This window comes from Salmo trutta, chromosome 28 (genome assembly GCF_901001165.1).
Source record: "Salmo trutta chromosome 28, fSalTru1.1, whole genome shotgun sequence".
Taxonomy (NCBI): Eukaryota; Metazoa; Chordata; class Actinopteri; order Salmoniformes; family Salmonidae; genus Salmo; species Salmo trutta.
The window spans coordinates 28,927,195-28,949,671 of record NC_042984.1 but is presented as its reverse complement, the minus strand read 5'-3'; the positions used below and the strand labels follow the sequence as shown (position 1 = coordinate 28,949,671).

The 22,477-nt window shown below is 42.9% G+C and overlaps 1 protein-coding gene across 4 annotated transcripts in view; it reads left to right on the top strand.

The window, feature by feature from the left end:
- ndrg3b (ndrg family member 3b) overlaps positions 1–22,477 on the top strand; it is a 64,795-nt gene that overhangs the window by 17,964 nt on the left and 24,354 nt on the right. For all 4 annotated transcript variants that reach the window (XM_029719499.1, XM_029719495.1, XM_029719497.1 and 1 more), the window contains exons 2-3: positions 9,812–9,900; positions 16,633–16,665. In XM_029719499.1, the coding sequence (XP_029575359.1) occupies positions 9,844–9,900; positions 16,633–16,665 (90 nt within the window). In that variant the 5' untranslated portion in view covers positions 9,812–9,843. The remainder of the gene's footprint in view (positions 1–9,811; positions 9,901–16,632; positions 16,666–22,477) is intronic.

Below are 22,477 nucleotides of genomic sequence, written 5' to 3'. Positions count from 1 at the left end.
TGGGACGGCGCCATCGCGCTGCTTCGAGACAAGTGTGGCAACTCGTCTTATTAAATCAATCAATTGCAGATTTTTTTTGTTTTCGCTGAATATGTTTTGGGTATTTGGTTACAATTAGGCTGGGAAATGTTAGCTAAATAAAGGTGAGTGCTCATGATTAGTCTAGTTTGTCATTAGCACTGTTCAAAACATTTTGCTAGCGTGTTAGGATGTAGCTTAGTATTATTTTGCTGTTCACTCGCATAAAGCCAAATCCTGACCAAAAGCCCTCGACTGATAATCGATGCGATTTTTGTTTTGCTGAATCGCCGTCTGCAGGCTATATTTGGTTATTTGTTCTCCTGTCTGGGCAAACAAGTGGAGGTGGTAGCTCATCTATTAGTTTGCTAATCTTTCACTGATCAGACACATTTAGCATGTTATAATGTAATCTAAATCAAGTGCCATACATAGGCAACTCAAAAAGCCCCAGATGTTGTGGAATATGAACACGAGACTCATATCCTTTTGAAAATATAGATAATTTTCTGTGCATATCATGATAAAGATGGTCACAATTTAACAACCTATGCCTGCTCCCTACTAGGCATAGAATCTACGGCCAGGTGTAGCTCATTGTAGGGCTTATGCCAATGTGGTGCAACAGGTCTGAAGTAGAGTTACGACTCACCTACAACCATCTGGTAGAACCATCTGGTGCAACCAGCCCCAGGAGTTTAATTGGCTGAAATTACCTGAAAATGATCTGTCAGACTGATTATTAATAACACCATAATGGCTTTGATTTGCCAGTTGGTGTCATCATACTGTGGCGCTGCCTATGGAGATGTGTGTGTGTGTGTGTGTGATACTGTACACCCCAGAGAGAAAGCTATCTGGCACTGCCTCTTCGTTTAGTAGTGAAGAGAGGTGTTACCAAGCTTGTCCAATCACACAGGTTGCTGGAATCTTCCTCTTCTGATGGATTGATTTTAAAGATCCATAGAAAAAGAGAAGTGGGTTTCCCTTTTATTTATCTTGTTCAATGGGTCAGGGGGAAATGAGAACTCGTCCTTCCTTGCCAACAACCTTAGTACCTCCTTACGTCTGAGGGTCAACATCAATCGTCTTCACAGTCCCCAGGTATTTTCATTGTTGCAGGTCCAGAACCTATGTGTATAATGGCGCTGGATGGAATAGCTGCCAATTGTGCTATTTTGTGTACAATGTTTTTCGCTGATCTCAACTTATTTTGTACATTTATGTTTCAGCCGTTTGTTTTGTATGACCAAAAAAAGCTTCTGCCCATCAGAACATCCATCACTATTCTCGATTTGCATGAGGACTTCTACTTCAATGAGTCGGAGCCAAAGGACATGATGATTATCCCGGACCAGGCCCAAATCCCCGACAGGAGGCGGCGCTATAGGCATGTGGGATACCTGACGAGACTACTTCGGAGAGTGGCTAAACTGGATGAGTTCCGTTCGGGACTATCCTATCAATGTGATCTGAAGAATTTTTAAAACGAAAAGGAACTATCAGTGACGCGCTCACTACGAAAGTGGTATGATTAAGTGGATGCTAATCTACAGGATTGTTTCACTAGCACAAACTGGAATATGTTCTCGGGATTCATCCAATGGCATTGAGGAGTTTACCACATCAGTCACCGGCTTCATTAATAAGTGAGTGCATCGACGACGTCGTCCCCACTGTGACCGTACATGCATATCCCAGCCAGAAGCCATGGATTACAGGCAACATGTGCACAGAGCTAAAGGCTAGAACTGCCGCTTTCAAGGAGCGGAACACTTATTCGGGTGCTGATAAAAATCCGGGTACGCCCATCCAACGAACCATCAAACAAGCAAAGCGTCAACATGGATCAAAACTACACAGGCTTTGATGCTCACCGGATGTGGCAGGGCTTGAAAACTATCACGGATTACAAAGGGAAACCCTGCCGTGAGTTGAACAGTGACGCGAGCCTACCCGACAAGCTAAATACCTTCTATGCTCGCTTTGAGGCAAGCAACACTGAACCATGCATGAGAGTACCAGCAGTTCGACTGTGTGATCATGCTCTCTGTAGCCGATGTGAGTAAGGCCCAAAACACGGAGCATGTGCTGGCAAGTGTTTTCACTGACATTTTCAACCTCTCCCTGACCCAGTCTATAATACCTAAATGTTTCAAGCAGACCACCATAGTCCCTGTGCCCAAGAACAACAAGGTAACCTGTCTAAATGACTATCAACCCGTAGTACTCACATCTGTAGCCATAAAATGTTTTAAAAGGCAGGTCATGGCTCACATCAACACCACCATCCCAGACACCCTGGACCCACTCCAATTTGCATACCGCCCCAACAAAGCCACAAATGACGCCATCTCTATTGCACTCAACACTGTCCTGTCACACTTGGACAAAAGTACCACTTAAGTGAGAATGCTGTAAACTAACTACAGCTCAGTGTTCAACACCACAGTGCCTGCCAAGCTCATCACTAAGCTAAGGACCCTAGGATTAAACCTCTGCGACTGGATGCTGGACTTCCTGATGGGCTGCCCCCAGATGGTGAGGGTAGGCAACACCACATCCTCCACACTGACCCTCAACATGGAGGCCCCTCAGGGGTGCGTGGTCAGTCCCCTCCTGTTCACCCATGACTGCGTGGCTGTGCACAACTCCAACACCATCATTAAGTTTGCCGACGATACAGCAGTGGTAGGCCTGATCAATGGCAGTGTGGTGACGGGACAACAAACTCTCACTCAACGTCAGCAAGCCAAAGGAGCTGATCGAGGACCTTAGGAAACTGAGGGCCGAGCTTCAAGTTCCTCGGTCCACGTCACTAAGGACCTATCATGGTCCAAACACATCAACAGTCGTGAAGAGGGCACGACAACTCCTTTTCCCCCTCAGGAGGCTGAAAGGATTTTGCCCTCACATCCTCAAAGTTATACAGTTGCACCATTGAGAGCGTCTTGGCTGGCTCCATCACCACTTGGTATGGCAACTGCTTGGCATCTGACCGCAAGTCGCTACATAGGGTAGTGCGTATGGCCGAGCACATCACTGAGGCCAAGCTCCCTGCCATCCAGGACTTCCATACCAGGTGGTGTCAGAGGAAAGCTCTATAAATTGTCAGACTCCAGCCACCCAAGTCATAGACGGGTCCCTCTGCTACTGCATGGCAAGTGGTACCGGAGCGCCTAGTCTGGGACCAAAAGGCTCATGAACAGCTTCTACCCCCACACCATAAGACTGCGGAACAGTTAATCAAATGGCTACCTGGGCTATTTGCATTGACCCCCTTTTTGCTCTGACATGCTTGCATTGGCTCTATGCACACACACTGACACTCCAACACACACACACACACGCATGCATATTGAAGCCACACATAGTCGCACTTTCAAACTCTTCACATACGCTGCTTCTACTTTTTATTTATCCTCATTGTCTAGTCACGTATAACCTCAACTACCTGGTACCCCTGCACATGGACTTGGTACCGGTAATCCTTGTATATAGCCTCATTGTGTTTCTATTTGCAACACAAAAATAACTTTTTAACTGTCGCTAATGGGGATCCTAATATAATGTAAAGTTTATTGAGAGGAAATATTGCTGCCATTTCAGACCAGATTAGAACTCAAGACAGATTATCAACCAGTAAAGCCTGCTGTGATGGAGTTGTTTTTGTTGTTTATTTTGCACTGTGTCATTAGCCAGGATTTTCCTTGCATGGTGGCAAGCTCAGTGAGGGTTAGGGGACCCGGTTCAGTGACCGACAGAGCTCAGACTTAAACCTATACTGTCCCCTGGACCCGTTCGGCACAGTTTCTAATGTTAAGCACCGATGCAGACTGACAGTGAGCCAGGAGAAGTTGAAATGGGCTCTGACTGCACACTGGGTCCAGTGAAGGGAGGTAATTGACCACTAGCAGGGCCAGTGGTCCTGCCCCTCCACCCATGTCCCTCCCTTTGGGCTGTCTCCCACCCAGGCCTGCAGGGCAGTGTGCTGAGTGGGGAAATTAAACGTTTTGGTCCACCAGCCCCTGTGGGAGGTAGATGGGGAAAAATATACCAGTCACTAGTAAAAAGTTAAACAGTTTTACAACTGAACATCTGAACAACAAAATGCTCAGTGATCCGGCTTATTTATTATTATTATTAGTTCAGGGCTCTAACGCTGACATTTTTTTCAAGGAGTACGTAAGTTGATGATTACAATTATTTCAGTGTTAAAATTATAATAAATGACAAAGTTTAATCAATAAAAGGTTTTTGGACTGTTCCATGCTCCGTTAAGCACAATTTACCCCCAAATATTTGAGTCATTGGGTGAGACAAATGTTTAGCTGTCCCTTTTTAAGTGGCGGGCCATTATCGTGGTAACTGCACTGTGTCTATCAGTGGTGTCTGTTCTACTAGCAGACTTTTGCAGCAAACTCAAACTAATATTGAAAAACAACCTAGTGTGTGTGACTAGCCAAGAAACACTAGGACAAAGTCACAGTTTAGTAACCTATCAGCTCAATTCAACCAACTTCTACATTTGGGCTTTGGATCGAAAATAATAATGTTGGCAGATTACTCCAGCAGTGCCTGGCTGTCCAGTTCCCCGAGCCACATCCACCTGCTGCACTTTAATTGCCCTCTGTCTATATATTGTCTTTGCTTCTCTCTCCTCTAGTTTTTCCCCGTCCCGTCTTTTAACATTTTGGTTCCTCTTCTTAATTTCCCTTTTCCATTAATAGAGGTCCTTTAGAATCTAAATTGTGTGGTTGGGGAATGGAGATAACCAACGATGTCTCTTTTCGTGCCTGATGATTGGTCACCATGGCAACTGCCCACAAGGTTTCGTTCGGGTAGATGTTGAAATCTGTCTGAGAAATTGGGTTATCAGTCACCATGATCTATCCCCCAGTAGGAATAACCAGATTTCTCTATCTCTGTATGTCGGTCATTACAGAAAGTGATTTGATTTGGTGATCCTTAGCTAATGTCTTTAGTCTTATGAATTGTGCTGGGCTGAACGGGAGGGTCAAGGAGAGACATATGCAGTAGGCAGAAGACTGGCTGGGGCATAGATTGGCGACTGTCCGGGAAAGGCCTATTACAGCGGCACTGATTGTCTGCGCTGGAGTCTCAACTCTGTGTCCCCCACAGTCCTGGCACTGACCCTCTACTGTCTGCTTCTCTCAAACTCTCATTATCAACTCAGCTGACAGACTGTTTTCATCTGTTCTTATTCTTCCTTTATGAAAATGAGGCTATATTAGATGAGGCTATATTAGATTACAATTGATGACATGTGAGCTGCATAACCTGTGTTGAAAGACAGCATGGACAGGACATTAGTGTATAGGACTCATGGTTTGTGATTGACATGTTGGGAAATGTGATCTTTCCATGAGAAAGGTAATCTCAGTCGTGTGCGTGTGCCCTGATTAGAGGAAGTGCTGTGTGAGAGGTCTGTGCTATTCCACCATCACTAACTGACTCATCCAGGGCTCACAGCTTCAGACAAAGTGTCTCTGTTGCTGTGACTCCAGAGCAATGAAATGTGTATGCCATCACTCACGCAGCTCGTGTGTGTGTGTGTGTGTGTGTGTGTGTGTGTGTGTGTGTGTGTGTGTGAGAGAGCTGGGCGATATGGACAAGAATCCATATTGCGATAAGTTGCCTGAATTGATGCGATAACGATAAATATACAGAACAAAAATATAAACGCAACATGCAACAATTTCAAAGATTTTACTGAGTTACAGTTCATATAAGGAAATCAGTCAATTGAATTAGGCCGTTATCTATGGATTTCATATGCCTGGGGATACAGATATGCATCTGTTGGACACATACCTTACAAAAAAGGTAGGGGTGTGGATTACAAAACCAGTCAGTATCTGGTGTGACCACCATTTGCCTCATGCAGCGTGACATCTCCTTCACGTGGAGTTGATCAGGCTGTTGATTGTGGCCTGTGGAATGTTGTCCCACTCCTCTTCAATGGCTGTGCGAAGTTGCTGGATGTTGGAGAGAACTGGAACACGCTGTTGTACGCGTCGATCCAGAGCATCCCAAACGTGCTCAATTAGGGAACTGTCTTAGTATGCAGGCCATGGAAGAACTGGCCATCTTCATGGTGTCTCTGTGCATTCAAATTGCCATCAATAAAATGCAATCGTGTTGGTTGTCCGTAACTTATGCCTGCTCATACCATAACCCCACCCCCACCATTGGGCACTCTGTTCACAACGTTGACATCGGCAAACCGCTTGCCCAAAGGGGTCCTAAAATTCTAAATCGAATAGCTAAATGATCCATGATGTGACCATCCTAAAACAATTCCATATGTTAGCTTAGTACCCACCCCCAACGGCTTAGACTTTTAGAGGTTAAGTGCAGTCGGATGTAAGGTGGATGATCGTCTGCTCTGTCGATGGAGATTCTCCACCCATGTGACTCGTCATATTCCAGCATGATCCATCAACTTCACTCTTATTCTTTTATTTTTCTACTCGTCTTTTTCTCTCTCCACAAGCCGCTGTGGCTTGTCGCGTTTACTCTCTCGTCCTGTGTTGTTTTACACTAATTTCTTTGTCCTTGGCTGCCATCCATTCAGAACCTAACTGCTCTCTTTCTGAAAAGCGAACCACTTAGCATAGTCTGACAGAGCCATTGAGCTGATTTTAACATGGTGGGAGAACTAATGGATTCTTCAGAGCATCTCCATTGATCTGTCAGTAGTGTAGGCAGGCTGATTGGCTGTGAGTAGACCGTTATGATTTATTTTTTATCAACCACCCCTCCCATCCCTCTTCAGTAGCACAAATTATACAGAGTAAGCTAATTTACGGTGCTAGCATACTATATTTTAGAAAATTTATATTTCAGAAATATATTTTGTATGTAGTTTTGGTTGAAATGGCACTACCCCATGTGGGCACCCGTGGAAAATAATGGGCGTTCGGTTTCGTATCTCAGCTTCTGGTTGAACGTGCCTATTTCAATTGTTGGGAGGGCCAAAAGACTTGGATACTCCACCGCCTCTTTCTGACAAGAACTTCTACAGGCTTTCATACCAAATGTGAGGTGAAAGCCTGGTGGAGTCTATAGTAACCTTAATCTTCTGGGTCAGGGCATCCATCCTCAGCCCCACTACAGATTTCCTCCTGGCTGCGTCCAACTTTAGCTTTGCCACCATTGAAGGAAATGTGGGATCCCACCTGAAATCCTTGAAAGCATGTGGAATATTGCCTCATCTCCTCCAATATCCAGTATACTTGGCTGATCTGGTTTTAGTTGAGATTTGTTATATTTTGCTTTGCTCTCCGTCCACTTATAGCTTGCTGTTGACTCGGTACTCTGGAAAGAGATTTGAGTGGTAGGCTCTGACTTCTCTGCCCTCTGGTAAGAGCAGCAAAGCTGAAGAGCTCATCAAAGCTCCCATCTAAGCTGCATTCTATTTTTAGCCTACACTTTCAAATCAGTTGGTTTTCTGTCTGGAAAAATGCATTCTAGATTATGTGTGAGAGAGCTTGTGAGGGACTGGGTGACAGAAGCATGCTTGGCAGTTATCATCAGGGCAAGTGTTCATCTTGCTCTGGCTCTACACAATGAGCGCTCATCTACCCCACATAATTGTTCCCCACAATGAAATCGGGGAGGGGACTGTGGATCTGTCTCCGTTCGTATGTTAGTCACACGATATCTACGACAGCACTGGGACGATTTTGACTGATGCGTCTTGCCATAGAGATCTGGCATATACAAAATTACACTGATTGGCCCAAGGCGGGAGCTAAAGTAATTAACTGAAATTTGTTAGTAATATATAATAGATGCTTTTATCCAATGTGACTTAGTCATGCGTGCATACATCTTACATATGGGTGGTCCTGGGAATGGAACCCACTGCCCTGGCATTACAAGCACCATGCTCTACCAACTGAGTTACAAAGGACCAGTTAATCGCATGCTGCATCATTCATGGGAGACAACATGTTCACTGTTGCCTTGTTATATTTGGAACTGGAACAGACTTGGCAATGTTCACTAAAAAGACAGAGCAGCACAGAGAGAGAGAGAGGCGGGTTCACAAAACCACTGGACATTCATCACAGTAAGGAGGACATCCACTGCTTGTGATCCTGTTTCACCAGATTGTTGTCCCATTTCTCTTCTGGCTCATTTCACCACTTCTCTAGCATTCAGACATTGGTCACACAGTGATGACACGCTGTCATAAACTCCCCTACTGCGACAGGACAAGGACATAGAGACAGCCAACGTCATCTCCGAGCCATTTATTTTCCCTTTCTTAGTGCACCCTCAGTGTGAAATAATATTAGAGATTCTGGTGCACTGTGTGTGTTCAAATGTCTGCCAGTGAATTGCTGAACACTGCCCTAGTGTTCCATTAAGGGTTTTACATAAGTAGGCTGTACTACGGCAATTGAATCTCATTCACATTGGAAATGAATGTCATTAAATAGAAATGTAGGAGTTATACTGACAATATACAGTGGGGAGTTTGATGGGTCTCCTTTAACACTTATGCTCCCATCAACACTCCCTTTCCATGTTATTACTTCATTTATGTTCTACCTAGTGCTCTCCATCACTCTTTTTAACAGGATTCTTCCTGCTCTCTCATTCACTAATTCCTATGTTTTCAGTTTTCCTCTCACTCTGTGGGTACTAGAACTGCAGAAAGCTTCAGTCAACACCACTGGGTCGTTCCACCATCAAAAAGCACAAGACAGTGTATTTTGACACCCACTATATCAAATTGTTTCTGTAGTTAGAAACTGGTAGATTGGCATTCCTGACGCATGTTTTGTTTAAATAACATTTTATCTCTGAGAAATTAAGCTAATTGATTGCACCCAAATTGGCCATTTTAATTCATAGGATTCAGATCATATTCAATAAATACTGTACCCAACATCTGATTTGGACAAAACTTTTTGCCACAAATGAGTAAGACATGAGAAATCCATCCAAAACGGGTAAAAAGCCACCCGCGGACACCCCATGCCTATCCCAGCCCAACAGGTATACAGTATGAGTTCTCTGTTTAACAAGTAGTATAAAGCTGTGACTTGGAGTTTTGCTTCTCCATACTATGTAATGTATTCCCTGTGAATCTGGTGACTGTTCCCCCCCCGTTCTGAGAAATTAGTAATTGAAGTCGCTTGCATTATTTACCTTAAAGTAGTGTGAAAGTACCATGGTTTGACCACTAAATGCTGCTGTTCCTGCTATACCGCCACACTCTTTTATCCATTTTGCTGGTCTCTGGTGTTTATTAAATAGATCACAACATTTCCTTTCACTTTGGGTAGAAACCAATAGATTTGGGTAATTATTATTTTAAAAAACAATTCATGCCAGTCCTCCATGAATGCAATTCAGTTTATAAAATGTAATTTGAACAAAATGTTTCAGCAATGCCAATCTTACCTGTTTCTAACTACATCAACTATTTCAATCTGAGATTATGGGAGTCTTGGCTTGCTGAAATTACATCACTGGAGTCGTTCCATATGTCATCCCTTTTCCTACATTGTCAGTGAACAATGTTTTTAAAGGGCTCCGTTATCAAATGTTGGCTGTGTGCCTCACTGTGTCCATAGCAACAGAGCCGCAGGTTTCTCCTTTTTTGGAGTTTGCTGTCCTCCTCCTCAGACTTCTTTTGATGATGGAAGGATAGTGGATATCGGTCATCGAATTGAAGTCAGGGAAATAAGTTGGTAGTAGTAGCTTAGAACTGCTTCCTGTGAAGAAGACTGACACTCCTCTCTGTCTCCCCCAGGTGTGATTGACAGCTGTCAGACCTAAGTTACGATGGATGAGCTCCAGGATGTGCAGCTGACTGAGATCAAGCCCCTGCTCACGAATAAGGTGAGTGGACAGAAAGATCACACAAAAATGTAAATTTTAGTCATGTAGCAGATGCTCTTATCCAGAGCGACTTAAAGTAGTGAATGCATACATTTTCATACCAGTCCCCCATGGGAATCGAACCCATAACCCTGGCATGGCAAGTGCCATGCTCTACCAAGTGAGAGAGACACGCGTGCACACACACTTTCCTTAACACTAAAACCCTATACCCCTTTCAGTATGTAAGTACCCGCTGGAGAAAGTTGTCAGCTGTCTTCATTAGCATACGCATCAGATTCATCTACTGTGATCAACCTAAATGAATACCATTGGAAAAAAATCATTGATTGAATGTAGTCACGTCTTAATAATATTTTGTTTATATTGAATAATGATATATGACATTTTTTGAAGGACATAAAATGCATGTAAGTATATGTTTTATTCCACAAAGAAATAGACTACTGCAACATGTAGGCCTCGCCTATTTTCGTTTCTCTTACATTAAAAACATTAGTGTAATACATTTAATTTAATTTGTAGATTCGATTAATACTTGAGTTATAGTAAGTAATAGTCTTGTTACAGCGAAATGAAGTAGAAAGGAAAGAGATTATCAACCAGCAAGTGGCGCAGGTCAAATTATTTAGGGTAGAGGTAGGCCTAAACACCAACATTTGATAAATAGCCTAGTGCATAAACAATTGTATGCATAAACAATAGTGTTGCATGGTATTCTGAAACTTTTGAACGGTTTGGTACTAGAATTTTTGTTACTTTCGGTACATCTGTGCAGCCGATTTCCCCCTTATAGCGTGAGCACTCAGGGCTGCGTGGGCTGCATCACTCATGCTGCACAGAAGTTGACACACTTGAATAATGCGACACTTAATGTAGAACTGTTGAAACTGTTAATTACTGTTCACAAAACAATGTCCTTACAGGCTAGAACACTTTACAAAGCTAGAAGATACCGGTAGCTTCTAGCTTTGTAGGTTAACGTTCCTTGCCAACTTACAGCTGAAGCTAACATCAATTCACTACCCCTAGTACCTTGTTTGTGATAATAGGCAAACCATAATGCAAAATTTGCTCATTTCAAAGCTGATGTGCCACCAAAACGTTATTAATTCACTTAATTGGTCTCTGCCTCACGTCTCTCCCAAATATTATCTATTGCCTCAGCGAACTGACTGTGTGGGAATAGGGCTCCCACGGGCCCGCCCCCCTTTGGTCTCGTGACGCCATTACTGGTTAAAAAGAGAGCACTCACAAATAAGCTACTTCTATGCAGATGTTGTTGATCAGTACAATCATAAGTCCAAATGGATGTGAAACTGAATCAGTAGAGATTTACCATTCAGATAAATGACGACCATTATGTAGTTAGATTGGTAAGAAGTCAGTTTGATTGTGATTTATATAATTGATTTATTAATGCATACAATGTAATACATTTGATACATTTTATTTGTAGATTCGATTAGTACTAGAGCAAATAATAGTCCAGTTACAGCTTCTTCTGACGAAGTAGAAACAGTGTTTTTCCCAGGTGTGAGCTGTTGTGCGCGCAGGGAAAAGGAAGAGCAGTTCGCACTGCTGCCACAATTATTACACTATTATTCTAAATTCAATCACCCTCTTCATCCGCATCGTTCAGTTAATTCAAATTTAATCGTGAAGTCGTGCACAATTATTATTTTCTATCTGTTTTCTGTCACCCATTGACGTCATTCATTCAGGTGTCGTGACTTCACTTTCATTTAATCTGATGACTGCTATTTATCTAATCAACTAACTGTTACCCGATTTTTTTTTTTTTTTAATTTTTTTTTTTAAATGAATCGGAACAATTAACTCATTAGGGATTTGGGGCACCACGAGCGGTTGTTTAACCTCTTATGGCTAGGGGGCAGTATTTTCACGGCTGGATAAAAAACGTACCCGATTTTAATCTGATTATTAGTCCTGCCCAGAAACTAGAATATGCATATAATTATTAGCTTTGGAGAGAAAACGCTCCAAAGTTTCTAAAACTGTTTGAATGGTGTCTGTGAGTATAACAGAACTCCTATGGCAGGCAAAAATCTGAGAAGGTTCTGTTCAGGAAGTACCCTGTCTGACCATTTATTTGCTTTCTTTGACATCTCTTCCAAAAACTAAGGATCTCTGCTGTTACGTGACACTGAAACAATAGAGAGCAAAAGCTAAGTGGTCTCTCAGTGGAGAAATGCTTACGCTCGCGACATGCCCCGCCCCCGTCTTTCGGTTTTTCCCTCAGTTTACAGACATGCAGATTCCCGGTCGGAATATTATCGCTTTTCTACGAGATAAATTGCATAAAAATTGGTTTTAAACAGCGGTTGACATGCTTCGAAGTACGGTAATGGAATATTTAGAAATTTTTTGTCACGTTCTGCGCCATGCTCGTGACCGTGATTTTACCATTGGGATAGTGTCTAGAACGCACGAACAAAACGTCGTTGATGGAACATAACGATGGATTATTTGGGACCAAACCTACATTTGTTATTGAAGTAGAAGTCCTGGGAGTGCATTCTGACGAAGAACAGGAAAGGTAAGACCATTTTTCTTAGAGGAAAATGACTATTTTACAGCATTTTAAAGACAAGACTCTCGTTAATCTAACCACACTGTCCGATTTCAAAAAGGCTTTACAACGAAAGCAAAACATTAGATTATGTCAGCAGAGTACCCAGCCAGAAATAATCAGACACCCATTTTTCAAGCTAGCATATAATGTCACATAACCCCAAACCACAGCTAAATGCAGCACTAACCTTTGATGATCTTCATCAGATGACAATCTTAGGACATGTTATACAATGCATGCATGTCTGTTCAATCAAGTTCAAATTTATATCAAAAACCAGCTTTTTACCTTTGGCAGGTGACTAGCATGTGACTAGCATTCCCACCGAACACTTCCGGTGAATTTACTAAATTACTCACGATAAACGTTCACAAAAAACATAATTATTTTAAGAATTATATATACAGAACTCCTCTATGCACTCTATGTCCGATTTTAAAATAGCTTTTCGGTGAAAGCACATTTTGCAATATTCTAAGTAGATAGCCCGGCATCACAGGGCTAGCTATTTAGACACCCAGCAAGTTTAGCATTCACCAAAGTCAGATTTACTATAAGAAAAATGTTATTACCTTTGCTGTCTTCGTCAGAATGCACTCCCAGGACTTCTACTTCAATAACAAATGTTGGTTTGGTCCCAAATAATCCATAGTTATGTTCCAACAGCGGCGTTTTGTTCGTGCGTTCAAGACACTATCCGAAGGGTAAATAAGGGTTACGAGCATTGCGCATTTCGTGACAAAAGATTTCTAAATATTCCATTACCGTACTTCGAAGCATGTCAACCTCTGTTTAAAATCAATTTTTATGCCACTTTTCTCATAAAAAAGCAATAATATTCCGACTGGCAAAGCCTGTTTACATTCAACGAGAGAAAAAGTAAAAGCATGCTATCCCCTCATGCACGAGCCTCGTCTAATGGCCGTCTGATAGAGCACTTGCCAAACGAGCTAGTGTGTTTCAGCCTGGGCATTGAATTACGTCATTCAGCTTTTTCCCGGGTTCTGGGAGCCGTAGGAAGTGTCACGTTACAGCAAAGATCCTCAGTCTTCAATAAACAGAGGCAAGAAGAACAACCACTTGTCAGACAGGCCACTTCCTGGTTAGAATCTTCTCAGGTTTTTGCCTGCCATATGAGTTCTGTTATACTCAGACACTATTCAAACAGTTTTGGAAACTTTAGGGTGTTTTCTATCCAAAGCCAATAATTATATGCATATTCTAGTTACTGGGCAGGAGTAGTAACCAGATTAAATCGGGTACGTGTTTTTTATCCGGCAGTGTAAATACTGCCCCCTATCCCCAACAGGTTAAGGAGTTACCATCTCCCAAATTAAACCCTAAAAGTCTACCTATCACATCCATAAAACAGTCAATGTATTAATGATAACCTCATATCATCATTCTGAACAGTTGTAACCTTCTTGTATTTGCAAAAACCCCAGCCTTACTCATGATTCAGTACAACACGTTGGTTTAATTGTTTATTTACTAGCTAACTAAATAATTACACAGGATAACATACACACTTAATACATGAGAACAAGGTCTTTAGCGGACTGACACAATATGGTGGCTTTTTACAAATGAAGAGGGATAGAGAGAGAGAAAAAGGGACACTTATCATTGATACATTTTAGAACTATTCTCACAGTAATCATATACTTTGCACATGAATCGCCACCCGTTTGGAGTAAGAAATCATGAATGTATTTATGTGTGAATGCCTTTTGGCCATTATCTCTGTCGGAACCAGCCCTCCTTAGGAAGGTTGTTGGCCTTTCAGCGGCATGCTTGTAAGGCTCTGATTGTCCGAAAGGGTCCGGGACCCGTCTCTTCTACTGTTGTTCACTCTGGAAGATGCTCCTGGCAAGATTGACACGGCTGGCTAGCCAAGCTATGGTTCCCACTGGGTGATGAGTAGCATAATAAGGTGATTTGAGAAGAGTAGTACAGTAGGATGATTTGAAGAGTAGTAGGATGATCCCACTTAGTCGCTTTTCTAGATATTTGACTTAAGACAGCTAATCAGCCGTACCAGTGATTGTCCGAGAGGAGTTTTCTCCTCTCTCCACCTTGTGTTGATTAGTCAGATTTTGAACCACTTTACACTCGGAGCTACAGCCTGGCGATGTTCTGGTCTAGTCTGGGAGGTGAGTTGATATTCTTCACCTTGTGTTGAGGATCAAAGTTCCAACCATTTCAAACATGTAGGCTACCGCCTCACATTTTTCTGGCCTAATGTTAATTTCTGTTCCAATCCTTTTATGCACTCTGGCTGAAGGGGACGGTTCCGTCAGTCTGACATGCTCGTTGACCTCACTCGGGGTGTGGCTACTTACTGTGCCCAGTTTATTGAAGACAAATTCTCTTATGGCTCCTAAAATCACATTCCTCAAAAATAATTTCAGAATATTTCATATGTCATATACAACGTTAAGGATGTAAACTTGACAGATTAAGGGGACATACTTTCCAAGGTACAGTATTTCCTTTATAACCTTTTTAATGACATCACAAAATAAAAACCAATATGACATTTTGTTTTCTGAAGATCATCTCTGACAATTCCCCACATTCTTATGTTAGAAATATTGTTCCAGTATTCGCTTGTTGTTCCAGTATTCGACTGTGTTAACAAAGACATTCCTTTGATTAATACTGGAGTGGAAAATTTACGACAGGCTGTGAGCTGTCAACGCCCACCAGCTCCCAGCTTCTGTGGGTGAGAGAGGTCTGGTTACGGTCAACCATTGCCAAGCTGATCTGACCCATTGGTTCCTCACAGGACAGTCAGGACAAAGGAGAAGGACACATTAACGCCTGGGTACCAACACCGTACTGCGCATTTGTCTTGGCCCCTTAAGGTAGTAAGAGGTGTGGGGGGGGGAAACTGATAAATAACCTCAATACTTTTCTGCTTGTGATTTGAAACAATTCTGACAACTTAAGAAATGTAAAATACAAATATTTAAGTGAAGTCAGGCAAGGAGCAGATCATCAGTGGCCTTTGGTGGTTCTAGTGTTAACTTCCACTTTCACACTCCTTTACTCCCACATAGGTTCACCTTTCACTAGCCTCGCCTGATCATTTAGCCAATTGCAAGAACTACATCTAAACAGAGGGTCCATGCACAGCTCTGTCAATCTCCACATCTACATGTTATCAGTCTGCTGACATAGCCCAGCCTGCTGCTGCTGCTGCGGTGGTAACCCTTGGAAACCAGGCTGGAGGAGATATGAGAGGCTGAGCCAAAGTGTGATGATATTAGATTTACATTTGCTCAAGGGCACATCGACCAGAGTTTTCATCGAGTCGGCTCGGGGATTCAAACCAGCAACCTTTTTGGTTACTGGCCCAACGCTCTTAACCGCTAGGATACCTGCTGCACTAAAAGTAATGGTAGATTAGATGAGACTGTATTGGTAGTTAGCAGGTACTTGGAGCTGATAAAAGATTTACATTGTCAGGAAGAGGGCTTGCATAGTGGGCAATATTTGAAGTTTTAAAACAGCATCTCACTTTGCTCACTACACGATGGTGGGTGGCTGAGGCACTTAAACCACTCTGCAAGCTTAAACCCCTTGACCCTGCCTTGTTAGATCTGGCCTGACTGACTGTAGTGGGGAATGTGCCCGTGAGTGAGAGCGTGTTTGTTCTGACTGTGTAAGGGTCCTATCTGCAGTAATGATCCTGTATTAGCCCTGCCACATCTGCTCAGTGTCTCCACTCTCCTCTCCAGCAGTACATCACTGCTAATGATGAGGGTGGGTAGAGGACTCAGTATGAGGACAGTAATGACACAAACAACACAGGGTGAAACACACACACACACACAGAGAGGGAGAGCGAGGCAGGGCCTGGCATCAGCCACTAGAGGTAATCTACTCCACACAGTGATCTGAGATGGCTCGTGTTGCCCTCTGCCTCCTAGTAATGGCTGTGGCTCTACAGGCTCTTCAGAAGGCCTTGGAGCAGAATGGAGTACTGAGGGATAATGAATGAGGAGAGAAGAGGAGCTTTTTACCTTCATGTGCTTACTCAGCTCTCTTTTGCTCACTCTAGATTAGAAGGTTAAGAAATCTGGCACTTGTTTATGACTTAAACTCATCCAAAAATGTTCTTCTCTCTGCAGAATGGGCGGAACTTCCAGGACTTTGACTGTCAGGTAAGTCAAACATCTCTTAGATGTATGAAATGTGCCTAACATATCATGGAATGGCTGGGCACATTTGGATCCAGCCCAAATCAGACTGCTCTCTGTGGATCTAGGGCCTATTGGCCAGGAGTGTGTTGTCTACATTAGGCTGGTCAGTCTGTGAGATTGTTGCAGCTTTGATGCTGTGCTAATTACTCTTGAGTCTTTGGGGAAAGCAAAGATGTTGTTTTGTGGTTTCTGGGTGGCAATCTGACCAACACCATCATGGTAAGTGATAATGACTGTGTTTACAAAGGCAGCCCAATTCTGATCTTTTTTCACTAATTGGTGTTTTGCCCAGTCAGATCAGCTCTTTTGCCAATAATTGGGGAAAATATCAGAATTGGGCTGCTTGTGTAAACACAGCTATTGTAATGTGCATCTAGCTGATAGTTAGCTTTGTTTCCTTCTCCCTATGATACATGGTTGACTTATTTCCACGCACACACTCTCACCTCTCATGCGACCTTGTAAGACACTTCTCTGATTGGTGATTGATTGGCCAAGCAATACTTTTGGCAGATTTGACGGGGGGCGCTGTATGTTGTTAGCTCAGCCACTTGTGTCCGCTGGGTTGGTGTGCAGTAGATTGCTGTTATTAGACAGTGGATGTATTCACTGAATCCTAACAACCCTGAGGCTTTGCAGTGTAATACAGCTAACCCAGCCGCCTGCAGGAGCCTTGAGAGAAGCCTTGCTGGATCTCATTCCGTTAATGACTCCTCTCCCAGTCCTTCAGTGCTATTCGGCTTCCTAATTTAACATCCTGCGCCTCAGCAGGCTTCTGAAGCACCATTTACTTCAAGGTCTACCTCGTCGTCACGCTTTCCGAGACAGACAGACCCAGGCATTAATGGAACAGAAAATAAACAGCCTTGCAAGTTGCCAATCCCATCAAGGGCTGGAGCTAAATATAGCAGCAGGTAGGGAGCTACGTTGAATCTTGAGTGTGCTCAATAGAGCATTCTCTGTTGTCTACTCCTCGTCTCGCCAGCAGAGAGCAATGACGTCATGGCAACGCATGCCCTATGGATGAGGGTGACTAGGGCTGTTGCGGTGACCGTATTACCGCCACACCAGAGGTCACGAGTCATGAAGGCAGTCAAATTCCACATGACCGTTTAGTCACAATACGGCAACTGCACCGCAGGGCTCTCCAGAGGGTGGTGCGGTCTGCACAACGCATCACCGGGGGCAAGCTACCTGCCCTCCAGGACACCTACAACACCCGATGTCACAGGAAGGCAAAAAAGTTCATCAAGGACAATAACCAGCCGAGCCACTACCTGTTCACCCCGCTTCCATCCAGAAGGCGAGGCCAGTACAGGTGGGACAGAGAAATTGAAAAACAGCTCAAGGCCATCAGACTGATAAAAAGCCACCACCTGCACAGAGGCGGCTGCCTACCTACAGACTTGAAATCATTGGCCACTTAAATAAATGAAACACTAGTCACTTTAATAATGCCACTATAAGAATGTTTACATATCTTGCATTACTCATCTCATATGTATATACTGTATCCTTCACTATCTATTGCATCTTAGCCGCTCTGTCACTGCTCGTCCATATATTTTATACTTATATATTCTCATCCCGTTCCTTTATTAGATAGCCAAGCATGTGCAAAGCTGTCATCAAGGCAAAGGGGTGGCTACTTTGAAGAATCTCAAATATAAAATATATTTTGTACACTTTTTTTGTTGTTGGTTACTACATGATTCCATGTGTTATTTCATAGTTTTGTTGTCTTCACTATTATTCTACAATGTAGAAAATAGTAAAAATAAAGAAACCCTGCAATGACTAGGTGTGTCAACTTTTGACTGGTACTGTAGGTAAAGACAACATTAAATCAAGAATAGTCTGATGGGTGACAATATTAGCCTACCACTTGTGAATGATGACCAGTATAAGAAACAACGCCTTTTTTTTTTGGCGATATGTTTTAATACGGTTTGTATCAAGGTTTGTAACTAAAGTGGCCAAATAACTTCTTAAAATTTAGCACATTCATTTGCTTTACAAGGGGTGTAGAGGCTAACTGGGATATATAAGCAGTGTGTGAGTTTCGAGTTTGGGGAAGATACATTTTCACCATTAAAAATGTACCTTTTATAAGAAAAGCATTACATGCATGATTGCATTTGTGGTCACTTTTGATTGTGTTTTCCTGCTAATGGATCATTTGCACTTATAGCCTACTACCATGTGCGCATTGCTGCGCTTATAATGTGAAGAAATAGCCTAATCGTTTATCAACATTTTAAGCTAAACGTTCTGAACTGTTGCATTAGCCACATTGCTTAAAACTGTTGTTTTTTTTATGCTAGTGGTTGTATTAATCTGGGATCTATCGCATCCCACAACTGTCTCAGACTGTTTTGGAATATTTATTTCTCACACAGAATAGCATAGCCAACTTATGTACAATGGGGGATAGTAGATTGACATAGGCTTTTGCTGTTCGTTAGGCCTACTCATCTTGTTGGCTGACGAAAAGTAAATGTGGACAGTTCTTCCAATATCTTAAATATGCACCGAAAAATTTGATAAAGACACTCGCGTTTGCATCCCCAATGTGTCTGCCTTCACTTGTAGCCTGTGAGAAAGACCCGATCACGTGACAGAGACCCATGTGAGTGAGAGGCGGTTCGGATTGTGCAGCACACAAGAAGGGGAAAATATTTATATTTTATTCAGGTTTGTTCAATTGTATTCTTCATACTATAAAATATAAACAATTCCACGGTATTATAAGCAAATCTTGTCTGCTAAATGAACTAGTGTAGCCCACAGCCATTTGGCATAGCCACATCAGGACCTAACATAAGGACAACTCAAGAGTATGCTATTTTTTTCTTTTGAAATAGACCACATTTTCTTCATATCATGCTTCTTTAGATCTGTCTAAAATAAATCATGGATTTATAGTGAAAGTTTAAGCTATATTACATATTTATTAGAGTTTTAAAAATGACATGTAGGCTATGTGTGGAAGTCAGGAGATGCTAAATGTGTTTGGTAATTAACGGTCAATTACCTACAGTTATTTGCTTGACAATCACCGTCTGACAAAATTTGGTCACCGCCACAGCCCTAGGGGTGATATCTACGGTTGCACATTTTGGGGAATATGGGAATTAATAGGAATATATGCAAATTAATATTGATACCATTTAAATGTTTTTTGCATTGGATATATTTACCATGTAATATGGAGACAGAAACATAAACCTTATAAGTAGACATAATTGCAAATGATTTGATCCTTCCAATAGAAATAAATGAAACAATTTAGTTACGAATTCAACTTAAATTAAATGAGTTGACTCTCCACATGGGATGATTTCACTGAACAACAAAAGGGAATATTGAATGATCCCCAATGTTCCATCTCCCAAAAATGTTTTCAACATAGATCTGTAAAATGATCTAGAAACTAAAGCTTTGGTTGTCTTCCTCTCTCCCTGGACCTCTTCAATGTCCACCTCTTAAACATCAGACTGAGGCCTCATCTTCACTGTCACTTTCCAACCTCGTTGAGGATGGCTTGTTGTCAGGCTCAAAAAGCCTCACATTTGCCCGGATGGCCACCAATTTTTCAACCCTTGTATTGGGGTGTGTGTGTGTGTGTGTGTGTGTGTGTGTGTGTGTGTGTGTGTGTGTGTGTGTTCCCAAACAAGGACTAGTTACACTCTGAGGTGGCTGATGTTGGTGGGATTCGGAGGATGATGGAGGCAACAGGGGAAAGGGCCACAAAGTCCCTTCCACCAGGTGGCTGACGAGATATGTTGGCACGACTGCCATATTGCATCTCCATCCCAAAGCCCTTGCTTGGAAGTGTACTTCGCCAGTCTCAAGAACCTTGCCCTCATCCAGGCCAAGGTGGCCAGACACGGTAGTGATGTCACCTTAGGCCTTGTTGATCTCTGCACCAGACAGGATGCTCTTGCCAGCATACTTAGGGTCCAACATGTACGGGCTTCAGGCAGAAGTCTTCATGCTTTTTGATGTATTTCAGAACTGCAGTTTCCTCTGCTTGGAGCAACAGTGAAGTGGGCATGGCAGTATGGATTTCTTCTCTTAGATCTGCAAGAAGTCTGAACATCAGACAGGATGGCATTGTCTCCCTCAATCTGTGCAATGGCTACTGCTATAGGTTTCAGGAGTTTCAGGCTGCTTACCACTCTCTCCCAAAATACATCATCCAGGAGGATCCTCTTGATGGGGCTGTCCATATCGGCAGACTGTGATATGGCCATTTCTTGGAGAGACTCCTTCCCCTCCAGGAGACTGTCAAGCATGATGACATCACCACCTCAACGGGTGTTGCTGGGCAGCTTCAATGTGGTGCTCTTATTCTTCTCATTTTGCTTGGTGAGATAGATTGCTGCTGCAACTTGATGACCCTTCACACACCTAACTATTTCCTTGGCTCTCTTGTAGAGTGTATTGTTTTCAGTGCCATGATGTCCTTGAGGAACAGATTCAATGCATGATGTGAGGGTAGGAGTTCTCCACTTTAGATCAAGCAGCCTTCATGTTTGCAGCATTGTCTGTCACCAGTGCAAATACTTTCTATGGTCCAAAGACATTGATGACTGCCTTCAGCTCATCTGCAATGTAGAGACCAGTATGTCTGTTGTCCCTTGTGTCTGTGCCCTTTGTAGAAATACTGGTTGAGGAGTGGAGATCTAGTTAATTATTCCTTGCCCACAAACATTCGACCACCCATCAGAGATGATTGCAATACAGTCAGCTTTCTCTATGACTTGCTTAACCTTCACTTGAACTCTGTTGAACTCTGCATCCAGCAAATTAGTAGATAAAGCATGTCTAGTTGGAGGGGTGTATGCTGGGTGAAGAACATTCAGTAATCTTTTCCAATTCACATTGCCCGTGAACATCAGAGGTGAACCAGTTGCATACAAAGCTCAAGCAAGACATTCATCAGCATTTCTCTAACTACGTTCCTCCATTGAGTCAAAAAAACTTCTGATTCCAGGAGGACTATGAGCTGTTGCTACCGATAAGGTGTCTGATTTATCATTTTCACCTCGAATAGGAGTAGAGGAACTTTTGTCAGAGGTTGCTTGTTGTGAGCGCTGAGGGGAACTTTATGCACTTGGCCAGATGATTCTGCATCTTTGATGCGTTCTTCAACAAATGTTTTGGCACAGTATTTGCAAAGGTACACAGCTTTTCCTTCTACATTAGCTGCAGTGAAATGTCTCCACACATCAGATAGGAAAATGCCATGTGCACTGTAAAGATTAGAGAAAAAAAACTAATAAAAAAACAATACAATTCCATGTCACCCTCCGATCCAACAGGTCCCAGACGTGCTCAATGGGATTGAGATCCAGGCTCTTCGCTGGCCATGGCAGAACACTGACATTCCTGTCTTGCAGGAAATCACGCACTGAACAAGCAGTATGGCTGGTGCCATTGTCATGTCAGGATGAGCTGCAGGAAGGGTACCACATGAGGGAGGAGGATGTCTTCCCTGTAATGCACAGCATTGAGATTGCCTGCAATGACAACAAGCTCAGTCCGATGATGCCGTGACACACCGCCCCAGACCATGACGGACTCTCCACCTCCAAATCGATCCCGCTCCAGACTACAGGCCTCGGTGAAACGCGCATTCCTTCGACGATAAACGTGAATCCGACCATCACCCCTGGTGAGACAAAACCGCGACTCGTCAGTGAGGAACACTTTTTGCCAGTCTTGTCTGGCCCAGCGACGGTGGGTTTGTGCCCATAGGTGACGTTGT